We start from the raw sequence: 24,743 nt of genomic DNA, 5'->3' as shown, positions 1-24,743 counted from the left end.
TTACATTTTATTTGTTTTCAATTAGATTAAATCATAAAATATAATCCATTTATTATTTAAAAATTGGTAATAAGTCGTTAAAACCATTTAAATGTGATATATCCACTTGTTATTTAGTTTTAATCTTAATAGAAATTCTATATGTTTATAATCTCAAAATGTTGTTAATGATTTGATAAAACAATTATTTAATATTTGATAATAGTAATGATATGCAAATTGCCAATGGATGAAGATTTATTTTGTTAAGATTGTGTGAAATTAATAAGAAAGAAGAAGTTTAGGGGGAGTTATTGGGAAAATGACTTTTAAAGATTTTTAGAGTTTAAAATTCTATTGTTATTGGTGTACGGATTCTTAGATTCTTAATAAAATCTCTTGTTATTGGTGTATGTATTTTGTAATTCTATTTAAAATCCTTTGTTATTCAAAAAGTTGAGTATTTATTGATTTTCCAATTCTATCAAATTCTAGTGTTATTGGTTTTATGATTCCTTACATATTTAGTCATTAAAAACAACTTTCAAAATACTGCAATTATCATAAGGATTTGTAGAGTCTATCATATGAAGAATCTATTAAACTCTAAAAATCTGGGTAAACATTATTTTAGAATCAACAAATCTTTTTGAGAATCTTAAAATCTCTAAACTTTTGAAATCCACAAACTCTTTTAAAATCAGTCTCCCAATAACTCCCCCTTAGAGTAATCATAAGCTAACTGTTTGACCAAATAAAAAATCATTAACTAATTGAATTAATGATACATTTTGTAGATATCTTTTGTGCTAAAATTTCTAGATTGCTTTTTGAATATGAATATTTTTTAATGTGAAAATAAGAAATTTATGTGATCTAAAATGTTTATTCGCATGATTTTAGCAAACAAATATTTAATTATTGATTTGTTTAATTTTTATTTATATTTAAAAATTATATAATTTTTTTAAATTTGATGATATGATCAGTTATGTATATATACTATGTAGAATTTGATTAGTTGATTATTTCATATGCTAACATATTTTTTTATCTTTTTATTAATCTAAAAAAATGTTATCTTTGTTTTTTAGATATATGATGATTTTGTTTTATTAGATTTGATTCTATATCTATACTATTAATTTCGAAATTATATTAAAATATTAAATTAATATTAAATATGTTTATGTATATTCAAAATAGATTTACATATATTTAATTTTGAATTTAATTGTCCACTTTTTATGGTAAAAGATTATTATGATTTCCATAAATATAGATTGTTTTTGTTTTTTTGTTTTTTTTTGCTGTCAATAATTCTGTTTGGCAACTGGAATATATTTCATGAAATTTTTTTTTTCAATTAGCGGGTGTTTGGCTTCAAGTTGTCCTTCCCAATTAATAGTATAGATTAATTTCACGAATCCAACTCTTCTAATTAATTAATAATATATCATAAACTCATTGGCTCATATAGGTAACCTCAAAGTCAACCTATTCTGCAGTAAATAAAATGTTTATCTAAAATCTTACTGTAAGATAATCAATATAGTTAAAAATAAACGTTCTGTTTTGCTAACATTTTAGATAAACATTTTATTATTTTTCTTTTTTACGAAATTCCCTGGAATTTGTATCGATCTTTTTTACCGTCATTGGGTAAAACTTAAAAGGGTCACTAGTTGAATACTTGAATCCATAAAAATATCACAAATGTGTGAGCGTACTTGCCTAAACTAATGGGAAAATTCTATAAAAATTCTTCATCTAATTTTAATTTGTAAGTTTAATACCCAATGTTATTTGATTGAAAATAAAATGTATAGTTTATTAAATTTTGGTCTATTAATACATTAAGTATATAAAAATCGTTGAATCGAATAAAGCGCTTAACCGGATTGACGGAATCACTAAACACAGGTTGACGAAATCACTAATCCCTAAACACATGGGTAATTTGGAGTTATCCAAAGACTGCATTGTCCTTTACTATTACCCTAAATTGATAAACTCTAAGTTTAGCGTAATTCCATTAATTCCGATTTAGTTATTTCGTCAATCCGATTATCGTTTGTTAAACGGTTTCTTCGATTTAACAATTTTTATATATTCGATGTATTAATAAACAACAAATTAATAAATTACACATTTTATTTTCAACCAAATAACATTAAATATTAAATTTTCAAATTAAAATTAGATGTGAAATTTTCCTGTAAACTAATACACGCATGTGCGTTTTTATAATTTCAAAAAGCTCTCGATAATGTATTTTCCTACGTGGCATAGGTTACCTTTTTCGTAAAAACTCCTATTAAAAAAAAAAAAAACTTGCTAATCCAAAAACACCAATCAACAACACTTCTCTCTCTTTTCTTTTTCACTTTGTTTTTTTTTGTTTTGGAATTTTCCGGTCAAAAACAAAGTTTTTTATCATATTTATATATTGGTAACAGAGAGACTCCTCATTTGTTGGTAAATGGAGAATCATCACCAACCTCTCATCAGCCCTCAATCACGTTTCCGTCTCGAACCCATCCCGGAGAACCCTGACTCCACCGCCGTCACAATCCCTCGCTCTATCTCCAACACTTCCTTCTTCCACGAGATTTCTCATCTTCATCTCGAAGAATCCGTACAAGACGACGACGACGACGACGACGAAGAAGAAGAAGATCCGTATTTCACAAACCCACGACCACTTCACAGATGTCGTACAGCTCCAGCTATGGTAATCATCAAAGACTTAAGACCCAAAACCCAAGAAACGAAAAAGCCAACACCAATCTCGAAATCCATAATCAAACAAGCCTTCTTCTTGCTTATCATCTACTTAACCTTAGGGGTTTCAATCTACTCCTTCAACAGAGACCATTACTCCGGTATCGAAACCCACCCCGTCGTCGACGCTCTCTACTTCTGTATCGTCACTATGTGCACCATCGGCTACGGTGACATCGCTCCGTTGACTCCCTGGACCAAGATCTTCGCCGTTGTTTTCGTTCTCTTCGGATTCGGGTTCTTGGATATACTCCTCAGCGGCGTTGTTAACTACGTCTTGGATCTTCAGGAGAGTATGATCCTCACCGGGATCCAGACGAACCAGCACCACCACCACCACAGGTTCTCAGCTAAAGATTACATCATTGATTTCGAGAAAGGGAGGATGAGGATAAGGATGAAGGTTGGTTTAGCGCTATGCGTCGTCGTTTTGTGTATTGGAGTTGGTGCCTTGGTTTTGCATTTCGTTGAGGATTTGGATTTCGTTGATTCGGTTTACTTGTCGGTTATGTCGGTAACCACCGTTGGTTACGGTGATCGGGCTTTTAAGACGCTTCAAGGGAGGCTTTTCGCGGCGGTTTGGCTTCTTGTCTCCACTCTCGCGGTGGCGCGTGCGTTTTTGTATCTTGCCGAGGCGAGGATCGATCGGCGGCATAGGAAAGCTGTTAAATTGGCTTTGAATAGAGAAATCACTGTTGAGGATTTGCTCTCTGCTGATACTTATCAACATGGTTTCATCAGGTTTTACAAAAATCTCAACTTTGCTTCTTTTTTTTAATACAAAAAAAGGTTCAATCTTTGTTAGATTTTTTTTTGGTAAAAGGTTCAATTTTTGTTAGTTTTGAAACATTTGGCTAAGACTTGATAGTGGTTTTGAGCTGTTTCTAATAATGGGTTTCTGCAATTTCTTTGGATTATGTGTGTGTTTTTGTTAAAAACTTTAGAGTAATCATGTTAATCTTAGACTTTTTCTTGTAAGCCACAGTTTCATCTTATCCAATGAGTTTAGTAAAGTGATTAGTATTCAGAGTTCTCTGACCCTTTATGTTTTGGATTTGGTTTTGGTTGTTTTATCAGTAAATCAGAGTATATAGTGTTGAAGCTTAAGGAGATGGGGAAGATCACTGATAAAGATATAAACCAAGTTGTGATTCAGTTCGATAAGCTTGATCCCAATAATTTGGGGAAAATCACATTGCCTGATCTTTTGGGGGGTCCTTTGTGACAAAAGAACATTCTCTGTCTCTACCTTTTTTAGTCTTTCCTTTGTACAATTATCTTTGATTTTTTTTTTCCACATTTTTAAGAAAAATAATTGAATATATTTAGCATAAAAATGATTCATACAGTGAATTATCTCCCAATTTATAAGAGATAATATGTATATGTTTTTTTTCCTTTTCTTTGGCTATGTATAAAAACCATTGTCCAAAGATATTCGAACAAAGGTTTAGCTCTTATCAAATGTATATTGGGATATCTTATTATTATATAAAAGCTTCGGTTTTGTTGGATTGGTAATGAACAAAAGGACTACTGAGTGAGACAAGCATTTGAATTTGGTGAGAGATAGATAATTAAGAATGATAAGAAGAAACTAATCTTTCAGTTGGGAGATCATTGAGTGGGGAAAAGACTCCAAAAAGGCTGACGCTTTTTGTCTCTTGATTTAGTAGAAAGGCCGATTGACCAAATCTCCCAATCATAATCCATGCACAAAGTTCAGCAGAAAGATCAGTTAATCACAGCTTTTGTTTATGGTTCTCCATAATCAATGTTTAACATTAAAAGTAAACAAGTTGAGAGAGTTGTTCAATGACACACTATCCGGACAATGACTACATAGATAAAACACAGTACAACTGTGTTAAGTTGTAACGCTATGAAATGTTTTTTCATTAGTTTTGAAAAAAGTCTCGTATGGTATGAACCGAAAATAAAGAATCTTGTCAATGCAATGTAATTGGGTTCCACATCTATTATATCCATTCTAACTTTGAATCGATCAAACGTACGATCTGTAGCCTTCTTTATAAAAGTCATTTAGCAGTGTCATTGTGTTGTTGAAAATGATTATTTAGTTTCGTGTTGTACTCAAAAAATAATACGTGTAGTTTCGTATTTCTGACTGTATATAGTTTTCTACCTTCAATAAACATACACTTTATCACGAGATTCACAACCACTACAAGTTTATATAAGACATCACAAAAATACCAAAATTAATAGTGTAAACGAACTAAAAGCTTTCATTTCAAGAATACAAGAACAGAACCAAAAAAGAGAAACGGAGGGATTAATTATTGGTCCACGATAGATGTTTAACGTAAAAAGATAGAAGAAACATAGAAAATTTAATATCATAAACAATGATATCATCAAGCTTGGGGTTTGTCCCACTTGAGTGGCTTCACGACCTCCCAAGTGAAATCAGGGTCGTCCCTTCCAAAATGTCCGTACGCCGCCGTCTTCAAAAACCTTCCGTTTCCTCCTCTCTTCAAGTCCAAGTTAATGGTCATCATTCCTGGTCTGAAGTCGAAGCTCTCTTTCACGATCTTCAATATCTCCTTGTCTGGAATCAACCCTGTTCCGTAGGTGTCAACGAAGACAGACAATGGCTCAGGGACTCCAATGGCGTATGAGACCTGGACAAGAGCCCTACGAGCCATTCCATTTGCCACCACACTCTTTGCTGCCTGCCTCACGATGTAAGCTCCACTTCTGTCCACTTTGGTTGGGTCTTTGCCTGAGAAAGCACCTCCTCCGTGAGCTCCCCATCCACCGTAAGTGTCGATGATGATCTTACGTCCAGTCAAACCGGCGTCACCATGTGGTCCACCGATGACAAACCTGCCTGATGGGTTGAGGTGGAAGATGGTTTTGTCGTCAAGGTACTTCTCTGGGATGATTGGTTTGATCACGTGTTCCTTGAGGTCACGGGCGATTTCGTCATTGGTCACGGTTTCATCATGCTGGGTTGAGATCAGGACGGTGTGGACACGGACTGGAACCATGGCACCATTGTCGTTGTAGTACTCAACAGTGACTTGGGTCTTGCCATCTGGTCTTAACCAACGGCAAGTTCCATTCTTTCTGACTTCTGTGAGACGAGCACCGATCTTGGTTGCAAGGACATGGCTCAGAGGCATGAGCTCAGGGGTTTCATCAGTGGCATAACCAAACATGTGTCCTTGGTCTCCAGCTCCAATGTCTTCTGGACGTTTGGTGAAGTGACCGTGAACACCTTGAGCAATGTCTGGGCTCTGTTGTTCGATGTTGACAAGGACTTTGCATTTGTCTGCATCGAGACCAACATCATCAGAGATGAAACCAATGGCGCGGCAAGTGTCACGGACGATCTTCTCGTAGTCAACTGTAGCCTTGGTTGTGATCTCACCGAAGACCATGACCATGTTGGTCTTGGTGCATGTCTCACAAGCAACTTTGCTGTCAGGGTCTTGCTCAAGGCAGGCATCGAGAACTGCATCAGAGATCTGGTCGCAAAGCTTGTCTGGGTGTCCTTCGTTCACAGACTCGGATGTGAATAGGAAAGTCTCCATTTTTCAAAAGCTATAAAAACAAAAGAAAGATTTGAGTCAGCAACCTCATAGATCATAGCTAGAAAGACAGTCTCAACATATCATGAAAGCATTTTAAAAATAAAAAAAAAAAAGAAACAAAAGAAAGATTCCACACTCAAAGTGACATAAAGATAAAAATATTCCAAATCATTGTCGAACAGCTTAAAACATATGCATCTTATCTAAAAAGATTCGTTTATTCTGATAAACATAGATGCCCCAAGTGGGTTGTGAGACAGTAGCAATTGTAAAGTAATGGAGATCTGTACAAGAATTAACAGGAAAAGTCTAAATTTGCATTAAGGAACTTCAATCTTAACAGTTCATGGACAAATGATTAACCAGGTAAAACTCATTTATGACTCAGACTTAAATACAAAGCATGTAAACCCAAATGTCTAATCACACAAACACACGATCGATGCGAAAATCCAAATCTAAGCAAAACTGATAAACCCATTATAACAGATCCGCTAAAATGAAAGCTGAATCAAGTTCGAAACTCAATAAAATGAAACAAGTGAAGTAAGATAAGACACTACAGTACTCGAAAACGAACAGATCCAGATACATTTCAAAATCAAAATACCTAAATCTGGGGGCATCACTCAAACGAACCACTCAAAGATTTAAGAGTCAAAAACCTAACCAAAAAAAACTTCAGAATCTCATTTCGTTTAGCCACACTAGCTCAGATCCAATGACAAACAACGCATAAACAGTTCGAAAAACTATCAAATCTGAGTCGTAAACCATCGAAAAACCTCATTTCACAGCAGATTTAACGAAGCATACGACCCAAACCCGTGAAATCGACAAAAATGAATCGATAATAGAAACAGAGAGGGAGAAGGAGAAGAAGAGCGGAACCTGGATCGAAGGAGAGATAACAGATCTCGGAGGAAACAGATCTCAAAAGCCTTCCAAAAGCAAATCTTATAGCGAAGTAAAGAAGAAAACGAGTCGGGGACGATTTGTGGCTGAGAAGGAGGTGGGCTATTTATAGGGATTAACGGCACTGTTGACTTGTCCACCGGATCTATAGGTTTTATAGCTCTTTGGACTATTGGTGACTTTAATACATTCTCATCGGCTTATTCGGCTACATATTTATTTATTCTCTTTTTGTTTTTGGCCTAATGCTTTAAATAATCTTATTGGAAAGTGAATCAAATTAATTTATTTTCCTTTACCATGAAATAGTAAATCTCACCTCATCACGCTGATTATTATTAGTACTGCATGTACATGATCTTATTATGGTAATCACGAACAAAAAAAAATATTATGTAATATTTGAAGGAATAATAAGTTGATAAAATTAAGGAAAGTATGTATGTTTAGGAACTTTTTGTTTATATAGGCACATATAACTTAACTTAGAACAAACAAACGTATTTTACATTGAAACAAAAAATTTAAACAATTTGATGAATAAATGAAAGAAAAAATTATATTTTATGCCATGAACCGTGTCATTTCTTCTATGATATGGTAGACCGGTGGTTGGAAGAAAAGAGACTAATATAAGATGTTGCCAAGAAAAATGTGGAACATAAACTTTCGTGTTATGTTTTTGTTAGGTGAGAGATATTCTTATTCTTACATGTTGTTAAGAAAAAATTCTGACCCCATTGGATATTTCTATAAACGGTTTGGATCATTTAGATGTATGTTTGTTTGGTAAAGGATATAACCTACCTCCATTTTATTTTTTAACCTACCTCTATTTTTTTTCCTCTCACACATAGTATATAGTTCTGAAAGTATCAATTCTTTAAAAAGTATCTAATGTATATATATTTTTAATCATGTATCTTCCAACGTACAGTTAAGTTTCTTAAAAAAAAATATTCATCTTAAAATATTGTAAACTTTTGAATTACTAGTAAGTATATATACACAATGCTATCATTAACGATATTAAGTCAATTTTCAGTTATGTGTGTCCATTCATAATACAGTTACAAAAAGTTTGCAAGAGATAAATAGTTTATCTTTCCAAAATTCTATGAAGTTAATCTTTCAAAAAACCATTTTTGATAGTGCCTCACAAAATCTTGTTATAAGATATTTATAACAAGATTGTTGTTAGTGAATTAATTAAATTGTTATAAGATATTTATTTTTAAAAAAGTATCCAATGAATTTTGATCTAATAAATGAAACTCATGTAACTAAAGATATAATCTTCACCGCAAGCAATTAACTATGACTAGAAACTACTACTACTAAAAGTTATCATAATCGGCACAGGTATTATTAAAAGTTTGTAATCGGGCGAATCTCTGAATTAATTAGGTGATTAAATGTAGCAACCGGGAGGTGCCGGTTTCCCAAACAAGTTGTAGTTGCTGGTATCGCGAGTCTCTCTACTATACTAATTCGGCTCGGCTCGGCTTATCGGCTGATTCGTGTGTGTCGCTGCTCATATCTCTCCAGTGGGGTTGGTAATTCACCTATCCATTTCTCTTTCTTTTATTTTTATTTTTCTTTTTAAAATAATATTAGGAGAACGATGTTTTTTGTAACTTTCTTCAAGGCATGATAAACGACATTACAGTGTTTTTTTCCCCCTAAACCCTATCTTCAGTTTGCCAAAAAGAAAAAACCCTATCTTCATTTATAATAGTATCATGTGTGCATCTAACTTTTACTGGAACAGTCAACTTTAAAGTGCTAATAAATCAAGGCAAAGTCCAAGCAAACGTAGAAAATTCTAAGTCATTGGGAGGGAATTACGATGAGAAGGTAGCTGAAAAGACTTTTTATTTTGTTGCATGCGAAACTTATGCACACATTTACACACACACACACGTATTTACTTACGATATCTACTAAAACTCTTGACCAGTGTTGACAGTTACACGATATGGCGTCTTCGATCCAAATCCAAATGAAAGTCCAAGATTACCCTTCCATTGTTTTCTATCTTGTTTTTTGCAAGTTTCATTAAGTTCATAACAAAATAGCACAATAGAACCGACACCTCAATGAAGAGCAATACTACTATAGTATATGGTACTGTTGGCTGACCATATAATATAACGAGTCGACCGTTAGGTTAAAAATTAAAATAATATCAGCTATGATTTCGTGAATAAGGAATGAAAAATATAATCAATGAGTTAGTGGGTGGGTTTATAAAAAGATACGTAATGATGTAAAGATCTCTCTATATATCCTTAAACTAGAGATTAGTTTAATTGATCAGTCAACAAAAATTTGGAGGATATGCAAAAATGTTGTTTGGTGTTATTCTTCTCTTCAACTGTAGAATTTTATCATATTTTAAATCACAGATTTGGTCACCAACCACTTGAACAGTATATGGACGACAAATCAAATCTCTCAAAAGAATTTAAATAAATAAATAAAATCGTATTTGATTGATTTAGAATTTATTAAGGGTCATGTGAAAATGTTGATATTTCTATCAAAAAAAGTCCCCTCACATGGGCACAATTCCATATCCCAAAATCTTGAGCAATAATGTTACTATCAAATTGGGTACAGAACATCATGATACACCAGCAAAATTTAATAGAGCACCGACAAGACAAGATCACAATTCTAATCAAACTAAACCACAAATTGAAATCCGGTTTACTCTGATCAGCAACTCAAAATTGGTTTGGTTTAAACTGCAACACACATCTTGTTACCTCCAAGCTTCACCCTTAGCAGATGGTAGCTTTAGGAAGAAGAAGTTATGGTAGCTAAATAACCAAATAGTAACCTCAAAACAATGGATCAAAAATCAGGTTTTTAACCGAAACTGTTAACAGGAAAATTCAACCATTTGGATCCCACGTCCGGCAATAGCAATCTGGTATCGCTTTCTGTAGATAGATTCAACATACAGAATTGGTGTGAGATGGGCAATATATAAAAATTGTTTTTGTTTATGGATTATGGAAGTATGTAGTGCATTTTACTTACTCATCAATGGCTTTGGCATCGAGCGCCTCTGGTTCGGGCACACTGATGACTATATGAGCGTGCTCCATTAGTTTACCATCTTTTTCAAGAAACCAACATCGTACACGTTGATCAAGGCCCGTCGAGAACACCCAGTTCGCGTCTATCCACACACCTTCATCGCATCAAAACCAAGATTCAGTCTTTCATTAGTGGAATGGTGAAAGATACATTAGCCTAGTAGAGATTTAAATGATTTTATCCACAAAGAGTTTTTTTGCAGTACAGTACCTTTTATGGCAGAGCTATGAGCTGATGCAACACCTCCACGGCCTGTGATATTGATTTTGTGATTTGTGTTTTTGTTTTTATCCATGATTTCAGATTTGTTGGCTGGACTACTACTACTACTAAAGATGTTGAAGCTGAGACAATGAAGGGCTTGATCATCACCCCCACTAATCACATTAAACATCAAACCATCGCCATAACCAGGAGAACTGCTCGAGCGAGAAACATGAAGGCAGTTAACTCCAGATTGATGAGCATTCCTCACAACGTGTGAAGGCATTATCTCGCTTATCTCAGGTGGAGAATCTGCACCTTCGTTTTTATCATTTTCCTGAGGAGCGCCATTTGTGAATTCCAAAGACGTGGCTGGATCTTCTTCTGCAGCTTCACCAACTGAGTTGCTGCTGTCTTGTGTTTTTTTAGATATGTTGGTGCCTAACAGTTTCCATTTCCTACCACCTTGACTTCCTCTTCCAGTTCGTGGTCGTAACTGACAATCAATGAACTTCTCAATATGGATGCTGGATACTTGCTTTACAAAAGCTTCTACACATTTAGTTACATCCCAAAAGGCTATGCTTCCATCTGTAGCCCCACTGATGAGGAGATAAACATCACTAGATGATGTACTACCTGTCAGGTAAAGTCATCAAAATTATTAAGCTAGTGGTATATTTTAGAAGCTGTATCCCTTTATTTTCTGAAAAGAAGTTTTCGGGAATTTCAAATAGCAGAAAAGATAACAAATTTATCAGAATTCAACTGATCGAAAAGTACAAATATCAATGGCCTAACCTTCATGTGGGGGATGCAAAGGCACAACAACATGTTGTAACGATAGAACAGGCGATTTCAGTGGAACCAAAGATGCAACATCAAACCTAAAATCAGATGCAGCGTATATTAAAATGAAACATAAACTCAAGGTCAAAATCTAAGTCATCAAACAAGTAACACACTTCTGGTTACCATAATCTATGTGGCAAGACTAGGGCCCGTAAGGTAAGGGTGGCATCAGAGCAAGCCACAGCGATAAAACAGATAGTTAGCCTGAAAAGATGAACAGAAAATACTTCAACGTTGTCTATCATTGATGGGTTTAATCAAAGTAAGCAAAGGATTTCCCTCTAACCTGGAACCAAAGCATTTTACAAGAAATGCAGTGGCAGCCATGTATCTCCAGTCATCTTCATATTTTTCTCTCCCAGGATACGTATTAGATCCTAACTTCTTGACGTTAGCAGTAGTATCTTCTTCAACTCTTTCCAGTTTTGGAGCTTTCTCGATCTTTCCACAAGGACGAGATTTGGTGGGCATGTCAGTAGCAAGCCATTGGAACGTCACTGAAGATACTTCCGATGAAGCTCTATTATGTCCATTATCACCAATACAAGAATCTCCCTCTTTATTTTGTCTACCATTCCTTAGGAGCCAAGAGGTTACAACACGCTTGGCTCCTACAGAAATCAGTAAGCAAGGACTTTCACTATCATCCATTACAGAGTCTTGTTCGCACATGTCTGGTAAATTAAGTATGTCTGAAGCAATCATGTGCACATTTGATACACAGCAAACTGATCTCACAGCTGAGCCTCCAACATGTTCTCCTAGTAGCTCTGATGTTGCCCAATTTCCAAACTCAGATGCATACCTAAATAACCCCAAATACTTAGACAATTAGATAAATATACTAATAAACCGCCATCAAATATCAGTTAATTAACTTTACTAACAGTAGCACCTACCTAGTCAATCTCACAGATCCATCTTCACACCCTGTTGCAATCCAACTAGACCGATCAGATATTTTATGTTCTTCGGAATCGAATCCGGATTTTGTATCCGCAGAGATGAAGCATACAGAATGCAATTCTCTTCCATGAAATTGTGTATGCAAATTTAGAGGAAAGACTTTGTTCTTCTGTCCTCCGATCCAGTGTCTATGAATATGAATGACATCATCCTAAAAAAAGAGATAGGTTGACATCAGTTCAATACCAAACATTATCATACAACTTTAACCGTGAGACAAGGGATTGCACCTTCACATATGCAAAACAGTTTTGCCGCTCAGGGATTTCCCCGAGATAAAAGGAATGAGGTCGGCGCCATCCACCACATGAGATTTGTGCAACCTATTGACAGAATATCAGTACAGCTCGCATTAAGAAGGTGAATATAAGGAGTAAGGCAATGGTCGACCTTTGCTTCAGCTGTTAAATTCCACAGTATGAAATCTGTTGACGCAAATCCGGCTGCATAGTCATTGCTTGGATGGTCTTTGGAAAAGTGCACCCCTTGACAAACGGATTGAACTAAGTTCAACTCTTTCAATTGTTTCAAACCCACGAACTCTAAAGTCTGCCTCTCCCTGTCATATTCGAAATAGCATATGCAACCATCTGCTCCAGTCTAAACATGAAATTGCGGAAAAAACAAAGAAAGATCAACAAAATAAAGCCATTGTCAGCGTGACAAGAAAATGACAGCGGATTGCACAATATATTTTCCCTTCTAAACCAAAACACTACCAACAGCAAAAGATTGAAAAAGAAAAGCGGCAGTTAGATTATTACCGAGCATATTTCAGCTTTGTTGGAAGTTAATCGAGTAACTGAAAGACTGGAAACAGTTGAAATCCCATGGGCACCTTTGAAATATTTTAGCGAAGGTATCTTCAATTCTAAAGAAACAGAAACTCCATTCAGCATGTCCTTTGACAGAGGAAAGAGTGTGATATTGCCACGTAAATCTCCACACAGAATCACCTACAAACAACCATCTCTCAATGTAAATTACTAACTTAACAAGGCTTAACTCTGAAGAAACAAAACTCTTGGCTGGAAAATTTTTAGACTTCATATCTTAAGAAAAATTATGTCCTAGCTTTGGCTTATTCAATAATGATTGGTGTTCTTTGCTCTACATTTAGTTCACCATGGTGATAAAGTAATATGCATCAGTCCAGCGGTTGAAACTAGGGACTATAAAGAAAGTAATAGAACACATAAACATGGCAAAAACTGAGATATTACCTCATTTTCTACTGATGCAGCTACACACATTATTCGCTTTCCAAAACAAGAGGAGAATTCAGCCAAGAGGGAGACATCATAAGTTCCAGCAGTACTAGAAGCAGCAGATTCTAAAGGATCGGATAGTTTCCACAGCTTCAATAGTCCTCTAGGATTGCAAGAAAAAACAAACCTGGAAGCCAGAGACTATAAATTGAAATCTCAAAAATATTTCCGACCAAATGCTTCCACCCAATCGATACATTGTCTAAGCAAATTATTTAAACAAACCATAATTTAGGCCCAACATCTACTTACCTATAGCCTAATGATTTGCACCAGAAAGCCCCCAGAAGTTGTCTCTCTGGGCTAGCCTTCCAACTATGATTCATGCCCGCATGTGGGTTATTAATATCACCAATAACCCGAACAATTGTCATATTCCCTTTGCCATCTCCAAGAGCAACATAATCATCTAATGCACAAGACTCGCGTGCCTCTCCGCCATGCATGACATCCATGGTAATAATCGGTCCCCCTTCAGGTATACAAACTAATTCGGTCCACCTTACATTTCCAGATGACAATAACCTTGTGTGGTACAAGCAACCATGGTTTGTGGCCACATACATGGTATCTTGCTGCGTGAACTGCAAGCAACGTACATACTCACTCTTGCTGCAAGGGGATAACAATCATATATTCAATTATATACAACAATCCCCAGACACTTGTTTATAAAATATATATAGTAAAATTGGATCTAAATTAACAAAAAAAAAAATCGCATTTTTTATCATTACTTTGCCTTTTACTGCTATTCATGATTTCATGTTCAATATAACCAACTTAGTTATTCATTTGGAACACCGTACCAAAAATAAGATTTCTTAGACACTAAATTTTGTGAAGGGACATGTACTACCTACCTGTCCATGAGACCAGAACCGTCCACTGAATTTGGGAGGCAGGCTGAAAAGTATTCCACTTTATCTGGTGAATTAAGCTCTCCTACAGTATCTAACAATGTTTTAGACCCACAATTTTGCAATTGATGTACTTTGATTGCAGAATCAAATCCGGCAGTGACAAGAAGGGATGAATTCGGATCATACAAACATCTCCATATCCCTCTTCCACTGTATAATACAATAATTTTTCATCAGTAATAAAATAAAAGCATGATGAGGATAGTGATCACCGGAAACACCTTTCACCACTTACATATGTTCCTTTATCACTTCCACCTGGGTACCATCCACACCCCAGACACGGCATGTACAGTCCTCACCAGCAGTGACAATCAACTGATACAGAAACACATCCAATTTCAATAATTTAGAAGTTGAATTTTGAATGTGCACATCATTTGTATATAATCATAGGTAAGAACAGATTTCCACGTAAAAACACTTATGTTTTCTTACCTTAGAAACCCTGACATTCACGTTTTTTAAAAGATTTTCAGCTCTTAGCATAATATTCTAATTAACGCAGAATCTTTATAAAAATATATTGTATGATAAGTCAAAGGAATTCGAGGTACATACAGAATCTGAGATGCAGCAGTCCCAAACCCGAACACTGTGACCAAACAGCACAGGGCCAACGACGTCCTGCGAATCAATTTTCCATATCCTAGCACTATAAAAGGAATATGCCATTAGATAAAGAAATCAGGGAAAGGTGAGGTATTAATTGCTTAAACACAAAATTACTGTTCACCTACGATCATCAGAGACGGACACTAGTTTTGATCCATCCAAAGACCAGACAATGCGAAATATCGAACCCTCATGTCCAGTAAGTCTAAGCATATGGGAAGCACAATAATGCCCATGGTTGACACTGTCGCCATCAAGGCCAACTGTTTTCCAAACAATGATCTGCCAACAACCAGTCGATTCCAGTTACTAAAGCTATTTCAAGCACAAAAATGGATTTAAAGAAATGGCAGCAAGACTAAACAAAAAAAAACAAAAAAAAAAACCATTTAAGGTGAAATGTGGAGGGAAGAAAAGTTCGCCTACCTCATTAAAAATAGTGCCAGAAGCGATACGGAGAGTAGAAATATTGTTTCCCCATAGACGCATAGTATAGAGTAGACACCTTTCTGCAACCAAACCAATTACATCAGTATAAAATAGCTTGATAAACCAAAAGCTCTAACTCGAGTCTATAAAACCCTTAAACCCCAGTACAGCAAAACACCTGGTGACTGAATTACAAAAGCCATGCACGATTCTTTAACATTCCAAATGCAGAGAGAGTTATCACTACATCCAATAGCTAGAAGCTTATCTTCTTCTTCTTCTTCTTCCAATAAACCAGTAGAGTCCTATCACAATAACAAGACCTAACCCATGAGGTCTAATGAGCAATTATAAAATCGAGCAGACATCACAGAAACGTAGATTTGAACCTGTAAGAAACAAACGTCGAAGACCCAATTGCTAAGCCTCGGCAAAGAATCAAATATTTCCAAATTCACGGAGATTTCGCCAGTGTTTGAGGCAAATTCAACAATCAATGAAAAGATCTTCACTTTCTTCTCTCCGAATATAACAAGTTTATACGTGTGTCGCTCGGCCGAACGAACAAAGCTGCTGCTACAGACAGTTCCATGGACGCGAACCCCCTCAAACACTTGAAACGAGCGAATCAACTCACCAGAACTCAAATCGTAAAGCAGAATCTCCGAACCGGATCCTAATTGATGAATGAAACTCTAATTACATCAGAAACTCGAGAGAAATTTGAAACGAAAATCATTGTAATAGTTTATGAGAAACAAAAATTTCTCGAGTGAGCTCACCGGCGAGAAGATAAGGAATTGAAGAAACATGTTGAGGCAGATTGAGAAAAGCTAGTGAAGATACTTCTCCTAGATATGGACCGGCGTGAGGATTCCACTTGCGGCGGCTGTTATCTTCCGCCATGGCTCCGACTCCGACTTAGAGAGTTCAAAGTTTAGAGGCAACACAGAGCTTTGCAGTAGTAGTCAAACTTTCCAAGTGAGTCAACATGATTATAACATTGGGCTTAAAATAAGTAAAGCTCGATGGGCTAAAAACAAAAAGTTTTTAAAAAGGAAAAGTATAAGTAAAGCCCAATGGGCTCGAAGTAAAAGATTAAAAAATGGGAAAATTATGCGGTGAGCGTGGATCGAACACGCGACCTTCAGATCTTCAGACGCTCTCCCAACTGAGCTATCCCCGCATTGATGACTTATTGTTTGACACAAATTATCATATATTAAACTCGTTTTTCACATTAACTGGTTGTGCAATACTGATCTCATATGGTGTGAAAAAACTGTCTTCGGGCAACAACTGCCACCTGCCAGACTCTTTTCTTTTCTTCTCACACCAGTTTTGGATTGTAACAATTGATCATCATCTCTATCCATCTGTTGGATCAAAAACCACTCAGAATATCATCTCTATCCATCTATTCGATCATCATCTCCATCCATGGAACTATGTCTGAAGGTAATTTCCATGAGATAACACATAAATGTTGGCTAGAACCCATATTTTTGTCAAGTGACCGAACAAATGAAAAGAAAATGGTTAATGTCTTCCCCAACCATTGCCACAAGATCCACATTTTATGTCATTGACCTTCCCCTTGTAACCAACATCTCTTCCATTGGTAAAATCTCACTTAAGGCGTTCCAAAATAAAAGTTTTGATCCTGAGAACAGTATGCAAAGACAAAATTCGAGTCTTATCCGATTAGGAGAAACCAGCCTTTGATGCTTCCCTTTTTAATTACTTGATTGAGCAATCAGATTTGACTAAAGTGGTACCTAATACCTATTGTTATGCTTCCAAACCCAAAATTCTCCATAATGGAGTGGAAATAATTTATTTTTGAAAGTTTTATTGGTATAAAAAAGTGACATTACATAATAGTACTTTGACTGTCTTAATATAGATAAAGAAGACTCGTACATATTCAGATATCGCAAGAAATCCACAACGGCTCCTCAAACTGACCTTCAAGCTTATCACCATCTTGACCGTTCAAACTTAACCGACTCAGATCCAATTCATCTACAGTATGCCACGTAGGAGTCCCATCTTCATATCCATTCCACGTCAGCCTCCTCAACCCTGTCCCGTCCAATTTCACAACGTACAAATCTCCGTACGGCTGAAACTGATTCGGCATCGCCACCGGCTCCGCCGTTATTCCACAGAGATTCGCCGTGAATACTAACCAATCACCGTCCTTATTGAAACTCACGTGATTAACTCTCTCCCTCGCCGCTTCCTCCGACCCTTCCGGTCCAGCAATTTGAATCCTCCTCAAACCAGAACCGTCAGGTCTCACCACGTAAGCACCGAACGCACTGGTGTCCGCTGGGTTGTGCCGGTTAGATGAGAACCCGATGAGATCTCCTTTCGGAGACCAACAAGGCATAGTGTCGATCCATTCCCCCTCCGTTAACCGTCGTATTTCACCGCCGTCAGATTCTCCGTTAACGGCGTCTACAATGTAGAGATTCTTATGACCTGATCTACCAGATCGGAACACGATTGATTTGCCGTCCGGAGAGCAAGACGGGAAAGCGTTGTTCCCAGTGTTGTCTAGAGTGAGAATCTTCACATCACATGGGAGCTCTTCTTTATCGGCGGTGAGATCTGACGGATCGAACTTAATTCGTGCTATCTGAACAGCCATACTCGCCGGACTGAAGATTGGACCGAGAGATGTGTAGATTACATGACGCTCCGTTGGACTCCATGAATTGTAGAAAGCTGTACGGTCTTTGATCAACGTCCATCGTTTTGAGCCGTCGGATTTCGCGATTTTAATGCCACCGTTGATGTCGAAATCGGAGTTTAGTGCGATTAGATCACCGTTAGGTGATGATGATGGAAATGATCCGTTTATTCTGAGTAAGCTGAGGGTTTTGATTGGTGAAACGATGGATTCTATGTTCGGAACGATTAACTCGCCTTGAGTCGACTCGCCTCTGAACCGGTGGTAGCCGAGGAACTCGGAGTTGGCAGATACGAAGGGGTTGTAATGGTGGAAACTCGGATTGAGTGGCTCAGTCACTGGCTGAAACGTTTTGTGTTCAAGGTCGTAAATCTCGATGTGACGGTAAGTGACGCCGCGACGGCGAGTTGCGACGGCGATTCGTTTCCCGTCGTGGAAAGCTGCAGGAGTGAAACAATGGAGTCCAGATGGAGTGACTCGGATCGGTAAGATAGGGAAATCGGAATATTCCTGGAAATTTTCCGGTATATCGACCCGGAATATGCTCCACCAACCGTCGTCTGCTTGGTGGTGGAAGAAAACAGTAGAATCGCCAGACCAAGTCGGCCATCCGCCATGCTCGCAAATCACTAATCTCTTCTCCGGTTCAGATGCTTTGAAAACAACAATATCAGTGTTGATCTCGTGAAACTCACCTCCCCATGATCGAGATCCATAGGACGCGACGGCTAAGAAATCTCCCGATTGAGAAACCGCAGGGCTAAAATCGGCGACGTCTGGTGGAGTGACACGTGTAACCTCTCTCTTATCACCGTTGAGCTCCACGGCGTAAAGCGCAGACCAGTTCTTGAAATGACGATCAGGCTGCTCGTGAGCGGAGATGAAATAGAGCTTGTTGGATTGACTAACGATGATGGGACGGTCGTGGAAGTAGCTATCCGGAGCTCCGGGAAGCTGTTCGGGTTCAGGTTTTCCGGGTCGGGTTCTGTAAACCCGGGCGGACCCGGTTCGTTCAGAAACAAAGACGACATCATCGCCGGTGAATTGAGCGTTGAAGTTAACGGAAACGCCGTCTGTTAAACGGCGTTCAACGGAAGTGGCGATGTGGAGAGAGAAGACGTCGAAGCCGTAGTGAGTTCGACCAACGGTAGTGTAGATGATGGTGCCTTTAGGTGTTTCCATCGCCGGCTATTTGATTATTTTGGTGGTGTTATACGTAACTGGTAAGCGACTGGAGTATTTATACAAGGTTGTGGAAGTGCTTGACTATTTGACTGAGTGTGAAGTGTGAACGGAACAATACTGATCCGTACGTGCGTGTGTAATGACGTTGCAGTCTTCCTTCAAAGTTCTTTATCCTTGAGTGTTAATTCAGTTACGTGGATAATCGACGAAGAAGAGATTCATGTATATGTGATAGAACGTGACAAAATTGGTTTTGGATACTACACTGTGGACTTGGACTTGACTATAGACAAAGATTTGTAGAGATTTTAGAAAATTATGTATTGTAATTGCAAAATATCATTTTGTTATTCTACAGAAATATCAATTACCATTATATTTTATTTGATTCCACTAATCTAATCTTTTTTGTTCCATAGTGATACCAAATCTGAGACTCTCTGTGTACTATGTAGATTTGTATTTTGTAGTGTCTAGATAACGTAATCAAATGAAGTTGTGACTTACTTGTACGAGATTTTTCAAATATATAAATATCAAAATTGCGGTCATACATCATGTGTTTATCTCTTCTAGTCTTCACCTACCAAGTATTGAATTAAACAAACAACGACAATACAACATCAAGCAAAACAAGGAGTGGGTTATCCGGCGACCAGTAAAGTGTTTTCAGGCGAGATGCTTGCCGGAATATACTTCACTAGTTTTGAATCTAACCCGTGTTTCTTAACCCACTTCATCCTCCCCGCATCTATTATCTGTTTGCATTTAAAACCTAAAACAGCTCTTTCCATGGGTTTCATTTTTTTCACAACTTCCTCCATGCTGCTCAAAGAATCATCTCTCACTTCTCCTTCTCCTTCCTCCTTTGCACTACAGCATCAGAAGAACAATTAACGAAATGACTTAATCGAAGTAACTTCTTTATGATCTTTGAGTCCAAGAAATATTACTTTGAAACAAGAAGGTCAATGTCGTCAACACCAGGAAGATTGGAACCGTGATCATCATCTACAGCCCAGCTAGTGAACGAAGAAATGATATGGAACTCATCCTTGGAAATCCCCAAGCTAAGGATATATTCTTTGTCTGCGAGACACATGATCATATACTTGATTAATTGAGAAGCTCTATAATACTCTTGTAGATCAAAGACGAAGTAGTGACTCTGAGTTTACTTATGTAGCTTTTCCATTGGCACAGATGATGGCAACAAGTCGCAATAGCCAGACCTTTAAGTACGGGGCTTTCACCATCTTGTCTCGATAAACAACATCTTAGACTCAAATCTATTATCAACCCATAAAAACGAACATCAGTTAGCAAAAAACACTCATAATGAAGTGCCAATCTAAAAGAATAGGAGCAAAGAAAATAAGCATGTAGTGACCTGTTGCCGGACCACAGAGATGTTTCCCAACAGCCACATAAGGAACACCGTGCAAGGATTCAACCGCATTAAGGTTAAAATCCTCGACTGAAAACACAGAAGGTTTTATTTTTCAATCAATAATACATAACCCGGAACAAGTAAACAAGAAAACCTACTAGATTTAAGGGAACCTTACTATCGATTCTCATACGCTCTAATACTAAGTTCTCCTTTTGCCTCAATGACCGATCAGCCTAGAAGCAGTAAAACAAATGTGTTTTGAAAAATAAGCTAAATTACTGAAAGTAATGGAATGAACACAAACAAAGCAAACTTAACAAACCTTGAGCTTATAAGATTTCCTTTCGACTAGATACACTTTTTCGATCCCATAGCAATCTGCTAGCATCTGTGTTAAGTATCCTCTCCCGGCTCCAAATTCTACAACAGCCGACACATTCTTATGGTCTTTCTCTTCCACATTTTTGTTGCATTTCATCAATGCACCAATCTTTTCCAAGTTACCAAGAATCGAACCTTGCTGTAAAACGTGTTTCTCTTGAAATGGTATTTTTCTGCCAACAAATCAGAAACTATCAGTAAAACAGAAACTTCCCCTCTCACTAACCAAATCCCAAGAACAACGAGAGCTCCAAACTTTTCTAACCACTTACCTATCTACCTCCTTATTAAACCATATGTTACAAGCTTCAGGTGACAGATACGAATCTTCGATATCTTTACATATACCGCCATGAACATCCTCAATTTTCTTAATTAGCTGAAGAAACTTAGAAACACTCATACTATAGAGCAGATTCCTCTTCATCTCAGAAGTAACGAGAGAACAAGACCCCATCTTTTTTTCTTCTTCATCTTCTTCTTCGTTTCCGGCATTAATACCCTTCTGATAAAATCTCTGACCAGACAATGCTACGGTTTGTTTAAGTAAAGGACATCTCTTTACATGCCCTTCGAGATTCTCCTGCAACACAGAGCTACAAAACTCGAGTCAAACAGCTGCTACAACAGCAAGAGAGATAGCAAACTAAAACCTTTGAGAAGAATAAAGCTTTGACTCACTGAGAAGGATCAATAGGGCATGGAGTCCATTCTCCTTCCAATCTCTGGCTATGGTTCCCACAAAACCTGTTTTCAAAAATTAGCTCCTCCCTAATTTTGAAAAAAAAAGAAAGAAGGAAACTTTACAATTCCTCGTAAAATTAAACTCACAAAGAACTCTCGATTCGAGTATTCGCGCATGATCTCTTCTTCTTCGGAAGCCAGAAACTACATCGATTGCTACTTTTCGCCTCCATTCTCAGCGAGAGTTTTGCTCAGTGAAAGAAAGAGAGAGGGAGAGAAACAAAGGTCTTCAACGGGTCCTAAACAGGCTTCTTTATGACCCATTAACGGCCCATTAATTTTTAAAATTTTTAACCAACCTCTTAAACAATAAATAAATAAAGCCACGTGGCAACTCCAAAACAAGAAGCATGTTTCTCCTCCTTTCATATGTTTTTAACAGAGTCTTTGCATTTTCTTCCGCCGGAAAAAACAGAACTCACACAGAAAACACGAAGATGGCCGCGACGGCGATTCTCTCTCTAACAAACTCCAACGCCGTCTTCAACGGATTTTATAATCGTACATTTCTTTGCCGGAACGTCGTAGCAGCTAAACCCAGCTCGAGATATCTTCCTTCTTCTTCTTCTTCTTCTCCGATGAAGCCTTCGACTCTTTCTTCTAGATTCTCTCCTTCTTTAATTTTACCAAATAAATCCTTTAAATCTTCAGTATTTAAGAGATTTGATACTCTCATGGAGTGGCAAGAATGCAAGTAAGCGATTCTAATTCTTCTGCTCTCTGACTTGAGGAATTTGTAGTAATTGTAGATGTAACTTTGGCTATATATTACGAAACATACTTGCCTTTGTTTAGAACTATGATTCTTTCCTTGCAGATTTTACAAAATTGCACACTGATTTTGATTTATTTATTACCAGTGATTGGTTTGGAGATTTAAAGTTCAATACTTTTACTAGTGGTGGCTTGATTTGCTTATAGTGCTATCAATGATTGGCCTGGAGACTCAAAGTTCAATACTTTTACTAACGGGAGGCTTTAGTTAGTCAAATTTGATGATTTTTAGTGTTCATGTCAATTCTTCACAGTGCTGTTTTTTTTCCTTCTTCTTATATTCAAAGTATGAATTTTGTTTTCTTAAAAGATAACTTGAAGTCTATTTTATTAAGTGGGCTTTCTTGAGTCAAGAACGCTCTATAAGTGTTCTAAACCTTTCTCTGTGGAGAATTTCAGAGTAAAGATGAAGGTTGAAGTGCCTGTATCAGTTGCTTATGGACTCTATTCGCAGCGGGAATCAATTCCTCGTTGGATGACATTCATATCATCCGTAAAGGTGATTTGACTTTGTCTGTTTGTACATATATGATGACTGTTTCTGTTGGCTTTATGAAGTTCAGCATTGGGTTTGTTTTTGATGTTCCGCTTTTAGTTCTGCAGGTATTGAAGGACAAACCTGATTTATCTCGATGGACCTTGAAATATAAAGCATTTGGTCAGAATCTTGAGTACGCCTGGCTTGCTAAGAATTTGCAGGCAAGTATCATATACTGTTTAAAAATAACTCCTCTCAGTCTTGTGTTTTTTTAATAGTTTTTGTAATGAACAGCTTTTGTAAGTAGGTCTTCATATAAAGAACATGTTATACGGCTTTGATGCTCTATATTTGGATTTCACATTATTGCTTTCTGGATTCTGTTTAAATGCAGCCTCTCCCGAACCAGAAAATACACTGGATTTCTCTAGAAGGCCTACCTAACAGGTAACTGAACTGAAACGAGTCAATGATGCTGAATCTTCCTATCTTGAATCAACCTTGATGTGAAGGTCTTGCCTTTTTTTACAGGGGCACTGTCCGCTTTTTCCCGTTAGGACCTTCATCATGTGAAGTAGAAGTGAGATTTCATTGTTAGCAGCACTGGTTTTCGAGTTTCCAATGATTTCACCAATATTATCTTTCTTTTCTGAGTTCTTCTTTGCTTTGTTTGCAGCTAACCTTTGCATATGAAGTTCCACTGCTACTTATACCATTTGCAGCAGTAAGCTAACAGTTTTTTATTCAACCCGTAAAGTGTATATATTCAATGATTTAGTCTTAAGAGAGTGAATCAACACAAGTGAATGTCTCAAATCCTGTCTTCTGGTAACATTTACCTGCAATGTAACAATCCATCTTTGCTTTCTGCAGGCGCTTCAACCCCTAATGCAAGGATTGATCAAGAATAGTTTGGAGCAATTCGCAGAGATAGCAAAAAGTACAAAGACCACTTAGTTAAAACTACACAACGCAAAACTTATACACAACACACATCATACCCTTGTTCTTATACAGGAGTTTGCACAGAGAATCATTGGTGTGACAATTGCCAAATTATTTTTTTTTTAAATCTCATACAGAGAATTGTTTATTACATGTAATCACAACATTTTACTCTTTCGACTAAAACTCTGAGTTTATTTATGTTAGCCGGAAAATAAGTAATAAAGCAAATTTGTTAAATCATTCCAATATGAGCTAGATATGTTTCATCTTTATGTAAACAAAAAAGAAATGTAGCTAGATATGTTTCTAACTAATTCCAATATATATGAGGTTCTCTCATTCAGTAATGTGTCTCATTTTCATCCATTTCTTCATCAAAGATTTTGCTTCATCTTCACATAGATGGTGGTTATTTAATTTGGTCTCCATCCATATAATGATATTATCTATGAGACTATGAATGTCAATGCCTAAGTTTGATTTTTTTTTTTTTTTTTTGCCAATTCAGTTTTTATCATATATCAAAGCAATAATTATGA

General features: G+C 36.9%; 6 protein-coding genes across 6 annotated transcripts; 2 read left to right on the top strand and 4 right to left on the bottom strand.

Moving 5' to 3' along the window:
- Positions 1-2,322: 2,322 nt before the first annotated feature.
- Positions 2,323-4,210, top strand: LOC17884229 (two-pore potassium channel 5). The gene is made up of 2 exons (XM_006287835.2): positions 2,323-3,504; positions 3,841-4,210. Exons 1-2 carry the CDS (start codon positions 2,462-2,464, stop codon positions 3,986-3,988), a joined length of 1,191 nt encoding a protein of 396 aa, XP_006287897.1. The 5' UTR covers positions 2,323-2,461; the 3' UTR covers positions 3,989-4,210.
- Positions 4,211-4,938: 728 nt separating this feature from the next.
- On the bottom strand, positions 4,939-7,328 carry LOC17882663 (S-adenosylmethionine synthase). The gene is made up of 2 exons (XM_006287842.2): positions 7,215-7,328; positions 4,939-6,333 (listed from the first exon to the last, which is right to left on the bottom strand). Exon 2 carries the CDS (start codon positions 6,321-6,323, stop codon positions 5,142-5,144), a length of 1,182 nt encoding a protein of 393 aa, XP_006287904.1. The 5' UTR covers positions 6,324-6,333; positions 7,215-7,328; the 3' UTR covers positions 4,939-5,141.
- Positions 7,329-9,748: 2,420 nt separating this feature from the next.
- On the bottom strand, positions 9,749-16,512 carry LOC17881319. The gene is made up of 20 exons (XM_006290122.2): positions 16,386-16,512; positions 15,993-16,279; positions 15,782-15,908; positions 15,601-15,683; positions 15,296-15,456; positions 15,121-15,214; positions 14,795-14,877; positions 14,500-14,709; positions 13,889-14,248; positions 13,592-13,763; positions 13,133-13,324; positions 12,759-12,968; positions 12,599-12,691; positions 12,302-12,519; positions 11,689-12,207; positions 11,526-11,606; positions 11,352-11,437; positions 10,557-11,189; positions 10,287-10,440; positions 9,749-10,186 (listed from the first exon to the last, which is right to left on the bottom strand). The coding sequence occupies exons 1-20, from the start codon at positions 16,507-16,509 to the stop codon at positions 10,126-10,128; spliced, it is 3,948 nt and encodes a 1,315-aa protein (XP_006290184.1). The 5' UTR covers positions 16,510-16,512; the 3' UTR covers positions 9,749-10,125.
- Positions 16,513-17,426: 914 nt separating this feature from the next.
- LOC17882906 lies at positions 17,427-19,782 on the bottom strand. The gene has a single exon (XM_006289933.2). It carries the CDS (start codon positions 19,481-19,483, stop codon positions 17,531-17,533), a length of 1,953 nt encoding a protein of 650 aa, XP_006289995.1. The 5' UTR covers positions 19,484-19,782; the 3' UTR covers positions 17,427-17,530.
- Positions 19,783-19,989: 207 nt separating this feature from the next.
- Positions 19,990-22,187, bottom strand: LOC17883442 (tRNA:m(4)X modification enzyme TRM13 homolog). Its single transcript, XM_006286439.2, has 9 exons — positions 22,092-22,187; positions 21,942-22,007; positions 21,533-21,856; positions 21,202-21,433; positions 21,055-21,112; positions 20,877-20,963; positions 20,665-20,775; positions 20,440-20,575; positions 19,990-20,359 (listed from the first exon to the last, which is right to left on the bottom strand). The coding sequence occupies exons 1-9, from the start codon at positions 22,175-22,177 to the stop codon at positions 20,131-20,133; spliced, it is 1,329 nt and encodes a 442-aa protein (XP_006286501.1). The 5' UTR covers positions 22,178-22,187; the 3' UTR covers positions 19,990-20,130.
- Positions 22,188-22,398: 211 nt separating this feature from the next.
- LOC17881236 lies at positions 22,399-24,444 on the top strand. The gene is made up of 7 exons (XM_006288478.2): positions 22,399-22,698; positions 23,178-23,277; positions 23,382-23,477; positions 23,651-23,703; positions 23,788-23,836; positions 23,933-23,980; positions 24,130-24,444. The coding sequence occupies exons 1-7, from the start codon at positions 22,442-22,444 to the stop codon at positions 24,211-24,213; spliced, it is 687 nt and encodes a 228-aa protein (XP_006288540.2). The 5' UTR covers positions 22,399-22,441; the 3' UTR covers positions 24,214-24,444.
- The last annotated feature ends 299 nt before the right edge of the window (positions 24,445-24,743 follow it).

Source organism: Capsella rubella, unplaced genomic scaffold (assembly GCF_000375325.1).
Source record: "Capsella rubella cultivar Monte Gargano unplaced genomic scaffold, Caprub1_0 scaffold_6, whole genome shotgun sequence".
NCBI classification, from domain to species: Eukaryota; Viridiplantae; Streptophyta; class Magnoliopsida; order Brassicales; family Brassicaceae; genus Capsella; species Capsella rubella.
The sequence above is the reverse complement of the archived record's forward strand: the minus strand, read 5'-3'. Positions and strand labels throughout refer to the sequence as shown.

What these genes read in the sequence shown, in the direction of transcription:
- LOC17882906 (XM_006289933.2), bottom strand. Translation starts at nt 19,483, where the DNA reads ATGGAAACACCTAAAGGCACCATCATCTACACTACCGTTGGTCGAACT.
- LOC17881236 (XM_006288478.2), top strand. Translation starts at nt 22,442, where the DNA reads ATGGCCGCGACGGCGATTCTCTCTCTAACAAACTCCAACGCCGTCTTC. An exon ending in CTAGAAGGCCTACCTAACAG is followed by an intron (nt 23,704 to 23,787) that starts GTAACTGAACTG and finishes CTTTTTTTACAG; the next exon opens with GGGCACTGTCCGCTTTTTCC. An exon ending in CTTCATCATGTGAAGTAGAA is followed by an intron (nt 23,837 to 23,932) that starts GTGAGATTTCAT and finishes CTTTGTTTGCAG; the next exon opens with CTAACCTTTGCATATGAAGT.
- LOC17884229 (XM_006287835.2), top strand. Translation starts at nt 2,462, where the DNA reads ATGGAGAATCATCACCAACCTCTCATCAGCCCTCAATCACGTTTCCGT. An exon ending in TATCAACATGGTTTCATCAG is followed by an intron (nt 3,505 to 3,840) that starts GTTTTACAAAAA and finishes TTGTTTTATCAG; the next exon opens with TAAATCAGAGTATATAGTGT.
- LOC17882663 (XM_006287842.2), bottom strand. Translation starts at nt 6,323, where the DNA reads ATGGAGACTTTCCTATTCACATCCGAGTCTGTGAACGAAGGACACCCA.
- LOC17883442 (XM_006286439.2), bottom strand. Translation starts at nt 22,177, where the DNA reads ATGGAGGCGAAAAGTAGCAATCGATGTAGTTTCTGGCTTCCGAAGAAG. An exon ending in GGAAATCTTATAAGCTCAAG is followed by an intron (nt 21,113 to 21,201) that starts GTTTGTTAAGTT and finishes TACTGCTTCTAG; the next exon opens with GCTGATCGGTCATTGAGGCA. An exon ending in TCTCTGTGGTCCGGCAACAG is followed by an intron (nt 20,776 to 20,876) that starts GTCACTACATGC and finishes GGTTGATAATAG; the next exon opens with ATTTGAGTCTAAGATGTTGT.
- LOC17881319 (XM_006290122.2), bottom strand. Translation starts at nt 16,509, where the DNA reads ATGGCGGAAGATAACAGCCGCCGCAAGTGGAATCCTCACGCCGGTCCA. An exon ending in ACTGCTGCATCTCAGATTCT is followed by an intron (nt 14,878 to 15,120) that starts GTATGTACCTCG and finishes TTTCTGTATCAG; the next exon opens with TTGATTGTCACTGCTGGTGA. An exon ending in ACAAAGCTGAAATATGCTCG is followed by an intron (nt 12,969 to 13,132) that starts GTAATAATCTAA and finishes TTTCATGTTTAG; the next exon opens with ACTGGAGCAGATGGTTGCAT.